Source organism: Dreissena polymorpha, chromosome 4 (assembly GCF_020536995.1).
Source record: "Dreissena polymorpha isolate Duluth1 chromosome 4, UMN_Dpol_1.0, whole genome shotgun sequence".
NCBI lineage: Eukaryota > Metazoa > Mollusca > Bivalvia > Myida > Dreissenidae > Dreissena > Dreissena polymorpha.
Window position 1 is genome coordinate 126,649,038 of NC_068358.1, and position 21,686 is coordinate 126,670,723.

General features: G+C 35.1%; 1 protein-coding gene across 2 annotated transcripts in view; it reads right to left on the reverse strand.

The window, feature by feature from the left end:
* Positions 1–7,975: 7,975 nt before the first annotated feature.
* Positions 7,976–21,686, reverse strand: part of LOC127876664 (transcriptional regulator ATRX-like) — a 41,916-nt gene continuing 28,205 nt past the window's right edge. The window contains exons 24-30 of one of the 2 annotated variants that reach the window (XM_052422024.1): positions 19,233–19,351; positions 16,088–16,265; positions 15,567–15,752; positions 14,640–14,805; positions 13,766–13,941; positions 12,822–12,926; positions 7,976–12,136 (exon numbers count right to left, since the gene is read on the reverse strand). In XM_052422024.1, the coding sequence (XP_052277984.1) occupies positions 11,858–12,136; positions 12,822–12,926; positions 13,766–13,941; positions 14,640–14,805; positions 15,567–15,752; positions 16,088–16,265; positions 19,233–19,351 (1,209 nt within the window). In that variant the 3' untranslated portion in view covers positions 7,976–11,857. Of the gene's footprint in view, positions 12,137–12,821; positions 12,927–13,741; positions 13,942–14,639; positions 14,806–15,566; positions 15,753–16,087; positions 16,266–19,232; positions 19,352–21,686 lie in introns of both variants that reach the window. The other variant, XM_052422023.1, reaches the window with a different exon arrangement.

The window sequence follows — 21,686 nt, forward strand, 5'->3', positions numbered from 1 at the left end:
GTTCGAGTTTATAACAAATTGCCATTGACAGTGCTCTTTGGTATGTTCCCAACCTACACCATAACAAACCTTCAGACAAACCTTCACAGTTAAACCTGATTTACGGATGGTATTTAGGGCTTTGTGCATTTTCACTAGGCGTTTTATAAAAGACAAAAACATTATAATTAAAAATATTATACTGCACGATATGTTACGATAAAAACACTGTATGAGCCGAAAACATACCAATCATTTATTGATCACAGATTCACACTTATATCAAGATACTTGAAAACACTATTATATATGGCAAAAAAAACATGTGAAATTTATAACAATATTATTACTAACACACTTTCGACCATTCTGCAGATTGAATAATTATAACACTCCACTGTTAAAATCAGCATTTTGGTCTTCACTACCAAATACGATACATTGACGTTAGCGATGTGTTTGCGTGGCATACTAAGATGCGTCTTCGAGGCATGTCGATAACAATAGCAGACATTCTTTCGGACTTTGGAAAAAGAATGCGACTGTCTCTTCGTGATTTTGCGGAAACTTGATGTACACCGCTGTCATGATCGCAAATATAAATATTTCCTTGTATGTCCATCTTTACATCTGTTATAGAAGACACACATGTATTCTCTGATCGGTGGTAAAACCAATCACATTGTAATGGTTTTGTGAACCATTGTTCTTCTAATTTTCCTTCAGGTATACTAAAAACATATACTTCATCGTCTGCTGCTAAAATGATTCGCCTGGCAATATTGCTTGCTCGAATTATTGACAGATCGTGCATAAATATGTCATGGCCCTCTTTGGAGACCATAAGTCTAGGTACATTGAGAACGAAAGGCACACGTCGTGATGTAGACTGAATTACTTGTATTTGATGATCCTTATATTTTGTATTTTTCTCATATGTAAGCACTAATATATCCAGAGAAAACAAAGTGAGACTTAATATAGTGCCTTTGCATTGCATGTTCTTTTTTATATTAAAGTCCAAGACATGTTCAATTAAACGTATATAGTTTCGACCTTCGAAGCAAATGGCCACCGTGAATGTTTTGTCTTCTTTATCTTCCACAACACACATATCTACAGGTTTGTGTCGAGCTAGGACCATGCATGAAATAAGCACAAATTCATTCGTAAAAAGTTGAAGAACATTTTTGCAATCATCAATTAAAAGTATTCGTCCATCTGATAAAACATCTAGTGTCACGATGTTACACACGATGTTACAAAGTCCCTTTCTAGCAACATCCGTTTTACGAATATCAAATATTTTCTTCTTGTTACCCAAGATCATTGTTAGAAATGGGTAATTATCGTCAAAATCTAATTGATTGTCTATATCTTTCACAGGTTCTTTGATTTGAGAAGGACCTGACTGATCTTCTACCGGTTTAAATGCGGCAATGTCGCATTCAAGTACATCGTTGTCACCCTGTTTTTCTTTCTTCTTGTCCTCTGCAGTCAATGGAGCATTATACGCAGCAGAACTAGTGTCTTCATCGCTGAACTTTTCTTGTGTCAACTCTTCATTGCTCAACAATTTCACTTCACATTTCAAAAGTTCTGCAACGAGCTCTTTAGTATGCAATGGTGAAATCAATCTGACAAATACGGAGAACCCATCTTTTCCACTTTTTTGTATCACCGAATCATTCATCAGTTGGTATAATTTGCATACCAGAACATATTGATCTTTTGTTGAACAAGTATTTGGCATTATATCATGGAAAATTTTGCATTCATTAAGTTGCGCCTCTTTTTCTTCGACCTTTTCAATACCCTGTTTAATGACAGCATACACTGGGGAAATAAGTGATTGGTGGCTTTCATTTAAAGATCGTTCTACTTTGTCTGCCACCTCTCTTATTTGTTGTGCATATTCCATTATATTGTTTTTTACTTCTAAACTATTAACCCGAAGTTCTTCCAGTTGCCTTTCAAGCTCTTTTTTCTGTGTCAAATACATCGACTTAAGTGCGGTCAGCTTGTCAGGTATGGCGTCAATATTCCCTTTTTTACACTCTTCAATGTTAACAACATTTTCACATGAAGCGTGGATATCACTACATAAGCGACAAAACATTTCATCATGATGCTTGCAGAATCGATCTATCTCGATTTCCGGATGAGATGGACAATGCGAAAACTTCAGTACTCTTTCATAAATACGTTTATCTTCTGGAAGATCGTTTAGAACTGTATGCGCACGTGACGGTTTGTACTTCCTGTGATATTGTGCGCAGTTGATACAAAAATATTCTAAGCAATGTACACAAAAATGTTTCGCTGTTTCTTTCTTCCCTTCGAGTGAACAGGGGTCGCATGTCTTCTCCGAATGGCAGTCGGACTGGTCACACATCCTTTAACTCAGTCAGCGATATACTAGTAAGTGACATACAGAAGTGATCTGATGTGTTCGAAAACACTGTACCTGAAATACAATAAGTAGGGTGTTATTTCGCCTATGCTATATAGGAATTATTTAACTAAAGAAAAATATTAACTAGATAAATTATTGTTAACCTAATTATGAGGGTTTTGGGAAGGGGTAGCCTGTGACCTTAATATGAAATAAAAACATTTGATCAATATTTGATATTTGATTATCATATAAGCTTGATAAGTGACAGCTTTGCTTTTTACGAATGGTAGGAAGTTGTATTTCTGTGTTACCTAAAATTGTTTTACAAATGATGCTGTTTTATGCATCTTGCAAGGTCTGTTACTGTTGTTGAATGGCAAACAGCTAAATATAATATAGGAATAATATTCCATATTATTGACAACACATTAGGGAATTTGGGTTATCAAAGCTGGCATTGCTATTCAACCGTTCTGTCGGCCTAACAAGCAGAATATATGCCGCGTAATACGAAGATCAGTTTTAAACTCTGAACGAGCAACCAGCGACCATTGTGCACATAATTTCTGTCAAACATGATTACAGATTTGTCCGATTCATATCAAAGCATGCCTTTGATTCCGTATCTGAACTATATAAGATGTGACCTCTGCCTGTCCAACATGATGGCTGCTCAACATATGGTATCCGAGTCAGTTATTTATACCGATCATATGTTCGGTGTCGTAAAAGACCACGATTCGCATATATAAGTTTAAACAGAACAGATTTTATACGATATGCTGGTCCTCGAAGATTATTCGACATATTTTGATTGAGTCTGATGGAAAAACTATTCTGTACATATCTACATAAAAATAAAATAAGCATACCTGTTGTTTTTTTTTAAATACACGGTATTCAGTTGAAATTAATGGAACATTAAATTCTCCTAGCCATATCCGTTATATGAAACTAACGCTACAAGTGTTTTCTTTGTTTCTCAAGTTTTCAAGCCGTAGTTTGACTCTAACATTACTATATGCTTGCAAGCTTACTGCCAACGTATCCACACACGTTAGCGATTCAATTCATAATTGCCTGAAATACAATCCCCACGCAGTGTTACTGTACTAAACTTTAAATTATGTGCGTATATGAATAAAGTATTATCGACTGTTTAAAATCTCAGTTAACAATGCGCCTTAGTGCGCACGAGACGACATTTCCTTATAACAAATTATTGATTTCTAATTGTGTATGACACTTTTAAACAAAGAGCAAATTTGTAGTCCATAAACGTACATATTAAACGACGCACGGTCCACATATGAAGTGAAGTAAATGGAGATCCGTTAAACTTTATTTTGAATTGAGTTTAAAAACGTACATAATAAATCCTAATACCTACTATCGGACACATAAATAAACAAGGCGGACATGTGCCCAAAGGCGCTCACTTGAGACCAAAATGAACTAGACTACTCTGAAAAAGTGCTACACACGCACGGACGAACGAAGCGGCGACTATATGCTTCCCCCAATTTTTTTGGGGGGAGCATAAAAATGGTAAAATATGCGTTAAAATATGGCCGCTAGAGGCAGGGCATTTTTGGCTTTAGTAGAACCTTCCTAGCACTCTAGAAGTCACATTTTAGTCCAATCTTCATGAAACTTGGTCAGTACATTTTCTAATGATAACTTGGCTGAGTTCCAAAAGGATTCCTGTCCGTTAAAAAAAACGGCCGCCAGAGGGCGGGGCATTTTTCAATATAATGCTGTAAAAGAAACTTGTTTTCTGTATTGAAGTCACATTTATAGTTCAATCTTGATGGAACTTGGTTAGTACATTTGTTCTAACTCAACTGAGTTTTCAATAGTTATGGTTTGTTGAAAAATATGGCCACCAGGGAGGGGGCATATTTCCTACTTTGGCTAAAGTTAAACCTTCGTAATACTCTCGAAGTTACATATTTTTGTCCAATCTTTATAACACTTTGTCAGAACAGTTTTCAAATGATATCCGGTCGTGTTCTAAAATATAAAAATCTCAAGCATTGTGAGAAATGTTGAATTGCCTTAAGTCTCAGGTGAGCAAGAGTGGGCCTCTTGTTAGAGCTCAGGGAAAGAAGCGGGTATATACGATTTTTTATATGTGTTTAATTGTAATATATTGATAAAATATGTTACAATAACACAAAATAGGCAAGAAAAATTATACATTAAAGCCGAATTTCATAAAATGCAGCAAAGACAAAATAGCGCCCCGAGCCGATAGTGACGTACATATTTTCCTACAATAACCGAAGCATTCGTCTTTGTATTAGGATCGGAGATAGTGTTCGTGTGTCGTATGAATAGATATCGTTGCAGGAATTCAAATAAACCGTTAAACTAAGTTTAGATGCACATCGTACATGTATGGTATACATGCTGGCGAATTCGGCTGTACAGCCGTTTTCAATTTCAGAATTAAATATCTGGCTTATTTCGCATTTTTCGACACATGTTCTTCTTAACTTTTATTTTAATTTATATTGAAATATATATATATAATAAGTTTTTTACACCGTTAATATAAATTCAGTAATATTTGACAAAATCGTATATACCCGCTTTAAGGATGACATAAGGTACAGTGTTCTTCTCGCAAGTGGCAGGGTGGAATACGAAACAATTCTGGTATAATTGAACATTGATTTAATAAATCTATGTAATTTCTTAGTTTCACTGATCAGCAATGTTTTAAAGCAATGTATAATCGTTTGCCATTTAATATAAGCAAAAATACTCAATACAATTCAACAAATTAAAAAAATTGTTGACCAACATGGAGGGGGGAACCATAAAGAAGCAGGTAGCAGCACCCTGTGAAATTTTACTTATTTTTATAGTTCTACCCTTTCCGTTGCTTTCCAAAGCGCATTTGCGCACGGCGATCTGTATACTTGATATCTTTTTGTATTCACTTATGTGTATATAATGACTATGTAAAAGTAGACAGGACCACTAGTATTCACTTATGTGTATACAATGACTATGTAAAAGTAGACAGGACCAGTAGTATTCACTTATGCCTATATAATGACTATGTAAAAGTAGACAGGACCAGTAGTATTCACTTATGTGTATATAATGACTATGTACAAGTAGAAAGAACCACTAGTATTCACTTATGTGTATATAATGACTATGTAAAAGTAGACAGGACCACTAGTATTCACTTATGTGTATAAAATGACTATGTAAAAGTAGACAGGACCACTAGTATTCAATTATGTGTATATAATGACTATGTACAAGTAGACAGGACCAATAGTATTCACTTATGTGTATATAATGACTATGAACAAGTAGACAGGACCACTAGTATTCACTTATGTGTATATAATGACTATGTACAAGTAGACAGGACAACTAGTATTCACTTATGTGTATATAATGACTATGTAAAAGTAATCAGGACCACTAGTATTCACTTATGTGTATATAATGACTATGTACAAGTAGAAAGAACCACTAGTATTCACTTATGTGTATATAATGACTATGTACAAGTAGAAAGAACCACTAGTATTCACTTATGTGTAAATAATGACTATGTAAAAGTAGATAGGACTACTAGTATTCACTTATGTGTAAATAATGACTATGTAAAAGTAGACAGGACCACTAGTATTCACTTATGTGTATATAATGACTATGTAAAAGTAGAAAGGACCACTAGTATTCACTTATGTGTATATAATGACTATGTAAAAGTAGACAGGACTACTAGTATTCACTTATGTGTATATAATGACTATGTAAAAGTAGACAGGACCACTAGTATTCACTTATGTGTATATAATGACTACGTAAAAGTAGACAGGACCACTAGTATTCACTTATGTGTATATAATGACTATGTAAAAGTAGACAGGACCACTAGTATTCACTTATGTGTATATAATGACTATGTAAAAGTAGACAGGGCCACTAGTATTCACTTATGTGTATATAATGACTATGTAAAAGTAGACAGGACTACTAGTATTCACTTATGTGTATATAATGACTATGTAAAAGTAGACAGGACTACTAGTATTCACTTATGTGTATATAATGACTATGTAAAAGTAGACAGGACTACTAGTATTCACTTATGTGTATATAATGACTATGTAAAAGTAGACAGGGCCACTAGTATTCACTTATGTGTATATAATGATTATGAAAGTAGACAGGACCACTAGTATTCACTTATGTGTATATAATGACTATGTAAAAGTAGACAGGACCAGTAGTATTCACTTATGTGTATATAATATAAATGACTATGTAAAAGTTGACAGGACCAATAGTATTCACTTATGTGTATATAATGACTATGTAAAAGTAGACAGGACCACTAGTATTCACTTATGTGTATATGACTATGTAAAAGTATACATGACTACTAATATTCACTTTATGTGTATATAATGACTATGTAAAGGTAGACATGACTACTAATATTCACTTATGTGTATATAATATAAATGACTATGTAAAAGTTGACAGGACCAATAGTATTCACTTATGTGTATATAATGACTATGTAAAAGTAGACAGGACCACTAGTATTCACTTATGTGTATATGACTATGTAAAAGTATACATGACTACTAATATTCACTTTATGTGTATATAATGACTATGTAAAGGTAGACATGACTACTAATATTCACTTATGTGTATATAATGACTATGTAAAAGTAGACAGGACCACTAGTATTCACTTATGTCTATAAAATGACTATGTAAAAGTAGACAGGACTACTATGTTGTGTTGCAATTGATTAAAATATTAACACAGAGCATTGAATCTTATTTGAATGTGGTTTCGAATTTCCTCAGAATAAGACAACAAAGGTTAGCTGTAAACTTATGCAAAACAGGTGCTATTCCAAGTCTTGAATTTTCGTTTTTGAAACTAAGTAATGAAATGTGACAGTGACCTTTTATACAGATGCCACACGCATATTTGATTCAATTACCCATGGTTGTTGAGAGTCACCTGTAAACTTAAACCCATCCTCAGAACATAAGTTCACTAAAATATGCTATGCTTCCTAATCAACACTGGGTTAATGGGCTAGCACACTTCCGACTCATTAATAATTGATCAGACATCTAATCTTTTTCTGCTTCCATTTATTCTACCAAACTCAGCTAATCAAAAGACATGTCATTGAAACAGATACACTCAGGCTTATGTCATTTATCCATTATCGGTTCAATTTTGTCATTTTAAGATTTATCAGATCAAACAAGCGCTGCTTTCATTTATCTTTTTTTTTTACTTGTCGATATTTATGAAAACATTATTTTTTCTGTCAACCTCCCAAGATAATTGAAAATATGGACATAATTCTAATTTATGGGTCTAAGTTATGGGACCCTACAATGTTTGTAAAAGTATTCATTAAACAGAGCTATGGAGTTGTGGCATGCAAACTGAATTTAATACGAGATACCCAGATACAGACTAATCAGTTGTATAGTTTGAACTGAACAAGATAAAAACCATTTTGAACTAAACAAGATAAAAACTGTTTTGAACTAAACAAGATTCTAATACACAATTGTGCAAAGTCATGAAATTTCACTCATTTATTGAACTGTAAGCATGTGTGATCAATGTTAACAATTGAGTGGATCTATTGTTTTTAAAAGTGACTTATTAATGTAACACATTTTTACATCAGGACAATGCCTTAGCCTAGCTTTACACAATTCAGTATCAAAATGAGTCGTGTTCTAAGAAAACTGGACTTAATACATGTGCATAAAGTGTAGTCCCAGATTTGCCTGTGCAGTCCCCACAGGCTAATCAGGGACGACACTTTACGCTTTTATGGTATTTTTAGTTTCAAGGAAGTCCCTCCTTGCCAAAAATCAAGTTTATGCGGAAAGTTTCGTCCCTGATTAGCCGGTGCAGACTGCACAGGCTTATCTGGGATGACACTTTACACACATGCATTAAGCCCAGTTTTCTCAGAACAAGGCTCAAATAATGGACTTTTTATGGTCATCAAAGTGTGGTCACTGGTGAAATCAGTTACATTCAATCACCAAGGTTGCTACAAATGGTTCACAGAGAATGTAGTTAGAATTTACCTAAAGTTGTTTTTACAAATTTATGGACAAGGTTGAAAATGGAATTTTGTGAAAGTGGCAGAGTAAGGCAATATCAGTTTATTGCTACAACTAATAAAAAACATGTGAGATGCTTTTTAAAAGCGTACCAAATGGTTCACATATTTGAAAACAGTTTACCAACACTGTTGTATTTACCAAATATAAACACTGATTTATTTAAATCAAAACAAACTCATTTAACATTATTAATTTTAAGTACATAAGTAGAAGTTGAATGCTAAAAATATTCAATTGATTGAACATGTGTTTACTAGAATTACTGTTCACCAGTTTTCAACATCCAAGATATGTCTGCTTACAAGCAAAAGAAGAGATAAGCTTTAAGTCTAGTAACCATGATGTAAAAGAAAATTAAACCATACATTGACTTCAATGTAAAAATACATGTATATTATGATAAATAAATAAGACAGTTTTCAGCAAAGCAATTACCAGATATAATAACAAGTCGACAGCAAAACATGTTATAACTCATAAACTGCTCATGTACCCTTCATGGACAGGATCAAGGTGGTAATTTGCAAGTTCATCTTTTCCCCTTACTCAAAGACATTTTCTACAACAATAAATAACTGTGCATATGTATCTAGTTCTTCATGGGATTTTAAATGCAAAGTATCTGAAAATCATGTTTTTTATTTTACAATTCAATGGTTGACAACCAAGTGAGTGGCTCCCAGTTTTAAAATGCAAAATGAATGCAGGTTTAGCTTTATAGCCAAATAAACCGACTCTTGAATAGCACTATATGTGAGTAATATAACGATTGATCAATTTCCTTTTTACTTTATAGATGCATAAACTTTTAATTGGTGATATGCTATGTAACTGTATTTTTAGTGAAACACTTGGGTGGGGATAATTTCAGAAAATAAAAGATTCATGTTAATTTATCAAAAATATGCTAATAAATGAAAAATATGCAAGTACACATACATGTATGAAAGCATTTAGTATTTGTCAAGATAATCTGTCCCAACGATGCATTCATCCTTAATCATCCTATTAAGAGATTTTTTATAAGCTAATATCAATTCAATTCACCTTAAACAATAAGTCTTGAAGCTGAAATGCGTACACAAAAAGTTATGATAAATTTACTTCTTCACAAAAGGCAAATGTTCTGAGGGTAAACATCAAGCTATTTATCACTCGAGCATTCACACACAAGAACAGCTGTAACAATTTCACAAAATAATTTATTGTACTTCACTGATACAAGCAGCCAGTAGACTAGTTGGCAGACAAAAAGTAGCTAGAATATTAACAGTAATACTCATTTTTGAATTGTTTTTCACGCATATGTCATCCCTTTGAAAGTTATATTTAAATAAAGACCTTTAACACTAGAATCAAGTTTTTAAGGCTACATTTCCATCTCTTAGATACTGATGAGCAGCAAACAGCGTAAAAACTGAACAGACACTCGCAGGCTGTTCTGGTTTTATGCTGTTTGCACAAAGCCATTTTCACTTTGCTTCCAAGTGGGAAAGGGTTAACATGCCTGACAAAGTCACCTCTGATACAGAGTGCAAACTTTCACTTCATTTCAGTATGTTTTGTGATGTTAGCTGTTTTTGATGTTTCTCCAGCAATCAGCCCTCAGTGAATTTTAAGACTTATTATAAAACCATCTGCAAAAGGTCTTGGTTGAAAATAATATAGATTCTCTTGATTCTTTATGACCCTTACAACTATAGTTAACTCGATAATGATCGTTTAAACTTGGACCACGCCATACGGATTCCATAGGACCCAATATGGTTGAGTATTGGACATCCGTGTAGTACAAATGATGGAAGCTGATTGATTGATAAAAATAGGTATATAATAAATAGTCAATTATAGACATGGAAATATATAGAAAGTGCCTTTGTATAATTGTAACTTGAAAATGCCTGTAGATTCATACAATATGTTATATATATATATATATATAAAGTGTTTCGAATTCATCGTGATATACCTTTGAGTCTAGGCAGTCTACTTGAAGGTCCCAAATGTAAGACATCATAGTACCACTTCTTTCTTTCTTTTATTTATTGCAGGTTATGTTTACTGATATAATCAGAGTTATTACAAATGCCTTACTTTTTGCAATTGTAACACTGCATGAATATTGCAATTTAAAGCACAAAATACGTCAACAAGTTCAATATACATTAAATACAAAACTTCCTTACATACATTTTTAATGTAATTGATCCCACATAAAAATGATGAAAAATGACCTTCATAAATGTCCAGTCTTAAATGTTCTGAATAACTTATAAATATTTGATAACCCTGGACATAATATATGTTACAATAAATTTCAGACACACTTGTTCAGTAGAAGAGGAATTACATGAACATTTATTGGACTGTCACGATTATTTGTATTATCACATTTTTCTGATCATCGCATCGTACCCGACACATTAAAAAACTACATTATTTAATATAGGTGAATTGTTTTAACTTAAATATTATTACAACAGGTGGATGATACAGATATGTATGTAAGACGTCTTGATTTTAAATATTCATTTAATTCAGGTTTTTCAAACAAGAAAACTGAAATTCTTAATGTTTAATAAATCTGCAATCAAACAGTGATTCTACTGTATCAGAAAGCACGAAACCGGTAAATGACTGTATTTATGCTGAACATTTTTATGAAATAGAACTCTAAAATATTAAATTGCCCATGTTTAAACTGATTTCTTCCTTATCACTCATCGCACACTTTTCCTTACCCAGTTTCACATCTACTGGATCTTCAGGTATTTACAAAAACAACATCTACATTTAATAATACTCAACAACAAAATGCAATATTGCCATAAATTACAACATGAAAGTCCTTCCACATACACATCTTGAAAAGTCATGCTATGACCTTTTCTGACTTACATTGGCCAATAAATACATCCAAATGTTACACTTTTTTTGACTTGATGGTCAATTGTGAAAATTCCATATCTGTCTTTTGAAGATCCAAAGTTTTCACGAAACCTTTGAATGATTCATTATGCAGATCACTTCGAAGTGTTTCATTGCTTTCGATTCAATAATCCTACATGTAAGCGTAAGGGTTCTTTTTCATTCACTTACTAAAAATAAAATAATTTTCCAATGATAACATTTTTTACATGTTCTATTGTATTCAAATCCTGGATGTTATTGTCAATTCCAATCACTTACAAGAAATTATCTCGTTTTCAAAATATATCTCTTACATTTGAACTTTTAACTGTGTTCCAATGGCTTGTCCCATGTTATCATAAAACTACACATTTCCTCTAAAGTCTCCAAGCATTATAATATCCCCACATCTCACTTCTTCTGCGTGTTAGAGTTCCCTCCCTGCTGACCACCCAACCCCATTAGTTGCCTCTGCAGGTTCGGCATAGACCCACTTAGATGCAGGGACTGGTTCTGACCAGTCGCCCCACCGGGGGCCTGGCCCAGGTTAGTAATGTAGCTACCAGTGGGTCCGGGCATGCGTGCAGAGTTCCAGCTGTGCTGCTGGTTGCCCAGCATGGCCTGCTGGCGTTGGATCTGCTGCTTGATCTGGTTGAGTCTGTTCAGCTCGTTCAGTCTCTGCTGCTCAATCTGGAAGCAAGAAAGAAATAACTGAGCCAAATTCTGGGAAAACTGGGCTTAATGCATGTGTGTAAAGTGTTGTCCCAGTTTGGCCTGTGCAGTCTTCACAGGCTTATAAGGGACGACACATTCCACTTTTAAGAACAAAAAGTATATATAGAATAAGTTATGAAGGACCGGGGCCAGTATTTCCTAACTATTCATATATTTAAGCAGGGGTGTCAATTGGCTAAAATCTAAAATCCTGAAAATAGGCCAATCGTTTTGGGGCCAGAGCAAAAGAAGGGTTAATAATTCATGTAACTTTGTTTACTATTGTAAATAACTAATGTAACTTTGTTTACAATGGTATATAACTTTGTAAACATTATGTCAAAGTAAAATAATTTGTGTTTAAGATGACATTTTGTGACAATAATCTTAAAATTCCAGAAAAAAATCCTCTTGATTTATATCAATATCAAAATTGGTCCTTAAGGGCCAAAATCCTGATTTCAGGCATAATCCTGAACTTTGACGCCTCTGTTAAGATAAAAGAATATAGGACATTTTGCTTTGTTTTTTAACCATGTGATGTCCTCATGCAAAGGTATTACCCCACACAAGTTGCAGGATTTTAAGCCCAAGATTTAAAAGCCTTGCAATCAATTGTTTATCAGCCAATAAACAATGTAAACTATTGCAATGCCGGTACCTGTCTGCGCTGCATCTCCGACTGCTGCATGATCTGCTGGGTGAGCACCTGCCTCAACACTGCCTGCACACGCTGCTGGAACAGGTCTGGGGAGAGTGTGGGGAACTGGAATAGAGTACCATGGTGAACGAGAGGGAGCGATAGAGTTATAACTACCCCTTATAAACCAGTTAGTCTTGGGCAATCACCTTTGACAGTAAACTAACGTTTTTTGAAGATCATTTCTTCATTCAATGAAGTAAAACTACCGCAGTCAGTCAGTCTCCAGTGACTTTCATATTTACAAAATTCTGTATTTTGCAACAATTTCTGTTAGTACAACATATTTTTAGGAAGACAAATATTTATAGGAAAGCACATGATCCACCTTCTTAACAAATGATAGATGAAATAAATAGCTTAAGCGTGGACCTTAAAAGAAATTTACCTTCTGTTATTAACACCACCACCCCAAGTTTGATTGGTGGAATGGAACTCTTGCATATCAAATCCATATAATCACTGTGTGCTGACCATTATAAGCTGAGCATTACACGGCCATAATGGCATTACTAGTTCACCAAACCATTGTTCAGACTTCATCAGAAAAAAATGACATGGCAAATAAAGATGTTTTTATGATAGACCTAAACACAGAATGGGAAAAAGATTGGGAGAGACCAAGGGCCCAACACTTATTTAAAGTACCCAACCTAAGTTTAAACCTATTTATTTTAGCTTGATTGCATCATAAGTCTAAAGCTTAATGAAAAACTTTCCAGTCTGCTTTCTGGGTTAAACCAGAACTTGGATGTCTTTTAGAGATCTAAAGAATGCTCCCACAGCGGGATTAAACCTGTGACCTCCCGGTGGCAAGGCGGACAACATATCCACTAGGCTACAGCTATCATACCCACCCTAGCCTTAAGAACTTGACCCACCCTAGCCTTAAGATCTTGACCCACCCTAGCCTTAAGATCCTGTACTATCTGGAGTACGGCGGCCTGTCCCAGGTTGGCTGAGCCCTGCAGGAGGAGGTTCTGCATGTTCAACTGCTGGGTGGCCAGCATCTGCTGTTGGATGGAGCCCATCTGGCCCGGCATCATCCCCCCCATCATCGCACCGCCCATCATCTTCTGCACTGAAAACGGGAGAAGTTAAGCGTTACTTAGAGGCTATTGTGAACACTTAACCACTCAAATACGCACTTTGACGCATTTGTAGTCTCTTAGAAATCAAATTAAATTAAAGACCATTCTTATTTGATATTAACTTCCTTTCCAACCATAAACCTTTTGGTACTGATGAGCAGCAAACATGATAAAACCTAACCAGGAGTCACTCGCAGGCTGTTCTGGTTTTATGCTGTTTGCATATAACGATTTTCACTTTATATCTGATGGGGAAAGGGTTAAATATGGGAACTACAAGTAAGCTGTCTTCAGTGGATGAATCTTAACTTATTAAACAAGGTATCATTTAGTTATTTGCAATTTAAAGTTACTTTTTCACTCATACAATAATGAATAACAATAGAACAACGCAGTGAAGTCTCCACAAAAGCTCCTTGTCAACTCTCCGATAAAACCAGTAAACTTTACAAGGTCCAGGAATAGTTTCCAGAATACTGACCACCATGATTGGTAAACAAAGAGGACCAGAGGCCCAGGGTTTTCTCCGAAAACAGCCGAGCTAAAAATCAGGTCAAGGGGTACTTTGTAGCTCATTGGCCATTTAAATGGACATTTGACCAGTATTTAATATGACTTCACCAGACCTAATGGCAAAAAATGGTTTCAGGAACTTTGCAGAGACTGGAACAGTGAAGACATTGCTTACTGTTCATGTTGATTCCCTTCTTTTCGTTCTCATAGTCTTCCCACGCTGCCTTCTTTTCATCCTCCGTAAGTTTCTGTTCCTCTACATTTTCCAGAAGAGAATCATGCTCGTGGAATGTCACAATCCACTCCTTGTTTGTTGTACTTATCTCAGCCAGCATGTGATCCTAAACATGCAATTTAAACACATTTATAATATATCTCAGTTTTTTTATTTCAATCAATCAATTTGTTTCTTTCATTGAGCATCTCTTTTTATTATTCATTTTATCGTATCTTTCTTTTCTCCTAAATTTCTATAGCGCCCTTATTTACAAAACAAAGGCAATTAACAAGAGATTGCCAAGCAATATTGTCCCCTACCCGTGAAACTCCACCATTGTCAGATTTTTTTATGTTTAAATAATTTTGTTGCCATAGCAACCAGAATTATTGATGTAGGAACAAAATGAAATGACGTGCATTATCTCCATATTGCCATCTATCCATGTTTCAAGTTACATGAAATAATATGAAGAACTTTTAAAGTTATCGCAGGATCCAGAAAAGTGTGACAGACTTACAGACAGACTCACTGACACACAGAGCGCAAACCACAAGTCCCCTCCGGTTTCACATAACATTGAGCAAAAGAGAATTAATTAAGTAACCCAATATACTCAAGAAGAAAATTATCACTATAAATAATATTTATAGACAGTTGATAAGCAATATTGCTACGCTACTGACCATTGGTTGCTCAATACCTTATCCAAATTAGGACAACTGCATTTGGTTGTTGGTCATTAATTGCAGATGTTTTCAATGGACATTGGATGGGGTTATCAGTAACAGTAATTTAATACAGGAGTTAGTCAATAAATGCAGGTGGTGGTGACCTAAAGTCAGACTGTTTTTATTCAACTCATGTAAATAATCAATCACAGACCTTTGGCAAGATGGGCAGAGGTCGCTCCTTCCTGTTTGGATCATCGAGCCGGTCAGGTGTGAAGCGGTAGAGCTCCTGAAGGTCGGCCGCCGTGAAGTGACGCTCTATCTGATGCTCATCCACGACTCTCTGTGACAGCGACTGCTTCGTGACCTGCCGCTCGTATATCTTCTCTTCCATTGTTCCCTGAAGCGATTTAAGGCAGAGGCTTTGTATACACTTGATGGCTTATTTGAATAACTTTTTTCTTTTAAATACAGAATAATCCTTTGAGACTTTTGTTGCAAGGTTCGTATTGAGCTAAAATGATATCCAGCTATGGAAAAATGTTGATATAGCATCAAAGTCACAACCCTGTTAAAACACAAAGTGACAATCTATTTAATTATGCCACATGTTAATCATATTGAAGATATATATTTCATGAAAGTAGGTCTTCTATACATTGAGGCAATTATTAAATAGTTTACCTCAGTCTGTGTCAAACATGGATTAAACTACATACAGAAAGAAGAACTAACCTGTGCTAAAAATCTGTACACATACACTGGCTTGACTTGTCCAAATCTGTACACACGGAATATTGACTGGATGTCGTGTGAGGGGTTCCAGGAAGCATCGAAAATGATGACACGATTGGCCGACACAAGATTGATTCCCAAGCTGCCAGCCTTTGTTGAGATCAAGAACAGACGGGCTCTGAAACATGCAATATGGTTCGATGAAGGTGAAGTATTTATTCCATTTTCAAAAACAATTTCATTTTATAATGCACACAACAAATAAGAGAGTACATATTTATTTTACAAGAGGTCATCCCTATCTGGAAGATGATAATTGATTTAAAAAAATATTATTTATAATAGGAACGTTGTTAACAAAAAGGGGGATGAGATGCTTTAAAGTTAACTAGCATTTCTATATACATTATTAATGATAGAAAATAAGCTAAAACAAATTTGTTATTATTCTATTGCATCAAGAGCTTAAGTCCTTAAGGGACCCTCTCAAGTTACTTTCCTGGGAGGAACCAATTTGGAATCTTTGGGATAGATCTTGAGAACGCTCCTAAAGAAGGGCTAAAACCTGGAAGCTCCCAGTAACAGAGGTCAACATATCCACTATGCCAAAGCGACTTCATAATTCAACATTGTTCAAAGTTGACCTGACAGACCATTTAGTGTTAAACAAGACTTGAGAACCTACAAGAGCAGATTACTATGGCAAGTTTGTTTTTAAATATGTTACTCAGCAATAAAATTTTAATAAATAATGTAAGCAATATTCAACAATAGTGTCTCCAGGCATCATTTAAAAATATTTGTTAACAAGAAACCGTCGGAGACGGGTGATGCTCCCCAAAGTAGTTTTTTTTTGTTACAATATTGCACTATATATTCAGATAAAAGGAAACGTCTTGAGGGGCATAACTTTGGACAAAATAATACGATGGATGGTTAAGCAACTTAAAAATTTCAAAGGGCCATAACTCTCTAAACAAGAAACCGTCGGAGATGGGTGATGCTCCCCAAAGTTTTTTTTGTCACAATATTGCACTATATATTCAGATAAAAGGAAACGTCTTGAGGGCACAGTATTTGGGGGGACAATAATTTTTTTTATAGAAAATTTCAAAGGGCCATAATCTGTGAAAAATCATCCGACCAGAACCCGCTGATAATATGCACATCTCCTCTTGGCAGTGAAGCTTCCCATAAAGTTTCATTGAATTCTAGTCATTAGTTGCTGAGAAATAGCCCGGACAAAATTGTGCACGGACGGACAGACAGACACACACATGGACAGACAAAGCGGCGACTATATGCTCCCCCCAAAATAAATTTTGGCCCAAAAATAAATTTTGGGGCAGCATAACAAATCATCTTACCAGAACCCACTAATAACATGCGCATCTCCTAAAGGTAGTTAAGCTTCCCATAACGCTTTATTGTATTCCAGTCAGTAGTTGGGGAGAAATAGCCCGGACAAGAATTGCACTATATGTACAGTTTATAGAAAATTTCAAACGGCCATAACTCTAAAAAATCATCCGACCATAACCGGCTGATAATATGCACATCTCCTGTTGGTAGTGAAGCTTCCCATAAAGTTTCATTGAATTCCCGTAATAAGTTGCTGAGAAATAGCTCCGACAAGAATTGCACTATATGTACAAAGGAAAATTTCAAAGGGCCATAACTCTGTGAAAAATCATCTGACGAGAACCGGCTGATAAAATGCACATCTCCTCTTGGTAGTGAAGCTTCCCATAAAGTTTCATTGAATTCCGGTCATTATTTGCTGAGAAATAGCCCGGACAAGAATTGCACTATATGTACAGTTAATGGAAATTTTCAAAGGGCCATATCTCTGTGAAAAATCATCCGACCAGAACCGGCTGATAATATGCACATCTCCTCTTGGTAGTGAAGCTTCCCATAAAGTTTAATTTAATTCCGGTCATTAATTGCTGAGAAATAGCCCGTACAAAAATTGTGCACTGACGGACAGACACATGGACGGACAGACGAAGCGGCGACTATATACTCCCCCCAAAAATGTTGGGGGAGCATAAAAATAGCACTATGATTTGGAAAAGTTGACAAAATAAATAGGACTGCTGACGATAAAGAAATGGCCAAGACGTAGCCGAGTTCTGAATAATAGTCATAGAATATGAATCCTGCTATGAGAAAACAGGGTTTAATGCATGTGCGTATAGTTTTGTTCCAAATTAGCCTGTGCGGTATGCACAAGCTAATAAAGGACGACATTTTCCCCTTAGATTGCAGATGGTCTTCCTTTAAAGAACAAGATGTGTTTGTGAAACACAATGTCCCCCTATATGATGTTTGACACTGTAGGATGACCTTGACCTTGTGAAGGATGACCTTGACCTTTCACCACTCAAAATGTGCAGCTCCATGACATACACATGCATGCCAAATATCAAGTTGCTATCTTCAATATTGCAAAAGTATTCATAAAATAAGCGATTTGGGCCACATATATTTGACCTCTGACCTTGAAGGATGACCTTGACCTTTCACCACTCAAAATGAGCAGCTCCATGAGATGCACATGCATGCCAAATATCAAGTTGCTATCTTCAAAATTGCAAAAGTATTCATAAAATGAGCGATTTTGGCCACATATAATTGACCTCTGACCTTGAAGGATGACCTTGACCTTTCACCACTCAAAATGTGCAGCTCCATGAGATACACATGCATGCTAAATATCAAGTTGCTATCTTCAATATTGCAAAAGTATTAATAAAATGAGCGATTTTGGCCACATATATTTGACCTCTGACCTTGAAGGATGACCTTGACCTTTCACCACTCAAAATGTGCAGCTTCATGAGATACACATGCATGCCAAATATGAAGTTGCTATCTTCAATATAGCAAAAGTTATTGCAAAATGTTAAAGTTGGCGCAAACAGACAGACAGACCAACAGGCAGACAGGGCAAAAACAATATGTCCCCCACTACTATAGTGGGGGACATAAAAAACTCCACAACAGGGGAAGAGTATTCCCTGATTAGCCTATGCAGCTTGCACAGCTAATCTGGGACGACCGTTACACACATGCATTAAACCCTGTTTTCCCACAGCGCGGCTTATATCTATGACATATTCAGATTGATGCAACCAAATACCTAAAGTTCTCTGGGTCATTAAACATATCTTGAGCTTGTTTTCTGTGAATAGAACTTGTTGAGCCATCCATGCGGAAATAATCACCACCTTTTGTCCATGACTTGCCATATTGAGACAGCTGAAAATAAAAATCAGGTTCATGTACAGGAGCATTTAAATGAGAATAAGTTTTCTTCAACTGTACTCGCGCTGAATAAGATTGTTTAAATCAACACTATTTAAATGTAAATGGCAATTCAGAAATTGTTCTAAATGAAGTTCATTAATGTATACCAATGAAGCAGAAAAAAAAATCTGTCTGTTAAAGTTTTGTTCTCATTACAGGGAAAATATGCTGTACAGTGAACGTTAAAACAGTTAATAAATATGTTTGAATATAATCCCTCTGTATTTTAATGCTAAAAAACAGCTAAGCCCTTCTCACCGGTTAACCAGTAAAAAGTGCACAAACTTACGACAGTTACTGATAACTGCCACACTTAAATCAAGAGTTACAGAATGGCCAAAGACAAAGTTTCATGATCAATCCCTGCACAGGTTGTGTGGCCAAGCCAGGATTCAAACTCCTGAACCGCACACCGAAAACTCTGAGCTCAAGCGAGATTGCCTGGCCTTACTAAGATCAACTAGAGCTTTTTAACAAACATGATTTCTGCAATTGCAAGACTTTGCCAGTATTGCTTGCCACAACTATTTTAGGTGTACTGACTGTTTCACACGGACACAACCAACAGACAGTCATTCGGGATTTTCGTAATTAAGAAGTTGCCTCCCATTCAGGTAGGTATCACGAGTATCCCGGGTAAAAAGCGGTCCGTCTAAAATGCGTATATGACTCATTTCCGCGAATATGACCGAAAAGTGCGCATATGGACGAATATAAGCAATATCGACACTTTTTGTGCAATGTTCATTTCAATGTTCAATGAAAAATACACAATATGTGTTAAATATGCAAGGTAAAATATCTTATATTTGATTGTTACTATATATTATATTTTATTGGTATGTAAAAATATGCACGTTATTTTATTTATTCAAATGAACAAATGATATCGTAGTGCTACATATAAATGTTTAAAGAATGATTATAACCATTATAGTTGCACTGTTATTGAAAAGCAATGCATGTCCCGCTAAAATTTTAGATTTTTCATTAATATTTCAACAGTTCATATCCAATATCCCGAAAAGTTAAAAAACGAAGCCTATATGTTTAAGATTAATATTACAGCTGTAACATTCACTTATAAAACATAATATTAAAGACAAATCTAAAATTTTAGCGGGACATGCATTGCTTTTCAATAACAGCGGAACTATAATGGTTATAATCATTCTTGAAACATTTAAATTATTTGTACGTACTAATAAACTATAATATATAGGACATTTGTTGGATTTGGTTGATCATCGATTTTAAAGAGATATTATGGGCATTTTTTACTGTTAAATTGAGGTAAAAAGAATTAACAGGTCAAAAGATTTAGTTAAAATGTGGTTACTGACCAATTATCTGCAACTCATCTTGCTACCAGTTGTTTATAAAAATATAAATAATATTCAATATTTTACATGACTCACCCACTCCTCTAAGCTGAAATGATCCGTAAAACAAAAAAGTGTCTTTGTGTCTTATGAACGAATCATCAATAAAACTAAATTAAGATTCACATCGTAAATCGAATCATTTCTGTCGTCAGTTGTCAAAACGAAAGTACAGTTGTTATTCGAATGCATTATTTTTCTCTTTCCGGGATATTGTTTTATTATGTTGATGCTGCATCAACAAATATAAGTGTATATGAATTAAAAACACCAAAATTAAACAACGGTGGCGATAGACACCTATCAACTGTTAGATACCCATAATATCCCTTTAATTCAAGAGTGATCATTGAAATAATATTTTCACGAGTGGCGCATCAACGAGTGAAAATATATATTTTCAATGATCACGAGTGAATTAATATCTATATTCCCCCGAATCCAACAAATTTTCTTTTTTATTTTATGCTTTTTCACATTGTTTAAGAGTTCAACTAAAGATTTTTGTTGGGATAATGACGTCATTTCGTAAAAAAAATGATGTAATTTCACAGTAAAAAGTGAAAATTATTGATAATTTTCACTGTTAATTTTCACTGTTTGAAACATTGAAATTATCAGATTTCATTCCCTGATATTTCTCAATAAACCACCGGAATTTATAAAATAAATAGTCACAATCAAATACTAGAAATGGCGCGGCAGAGGCCGACGCGTATCCCCACGCCGCATGTTTGACCCAAGGGCGCCCCAGGGTTGATCATGGGGCCATGCATAGTTGAGATTGACTGTATTGTCATAAGAGAAGTTCAGTATCAATTAGAAATGAATGGGTGTAAAAATAAAGAAGTTATAGTAAAAGGCAATTTTGGGAGGGTGTGGCCTATGTGGGCGGGGTGCCCCAG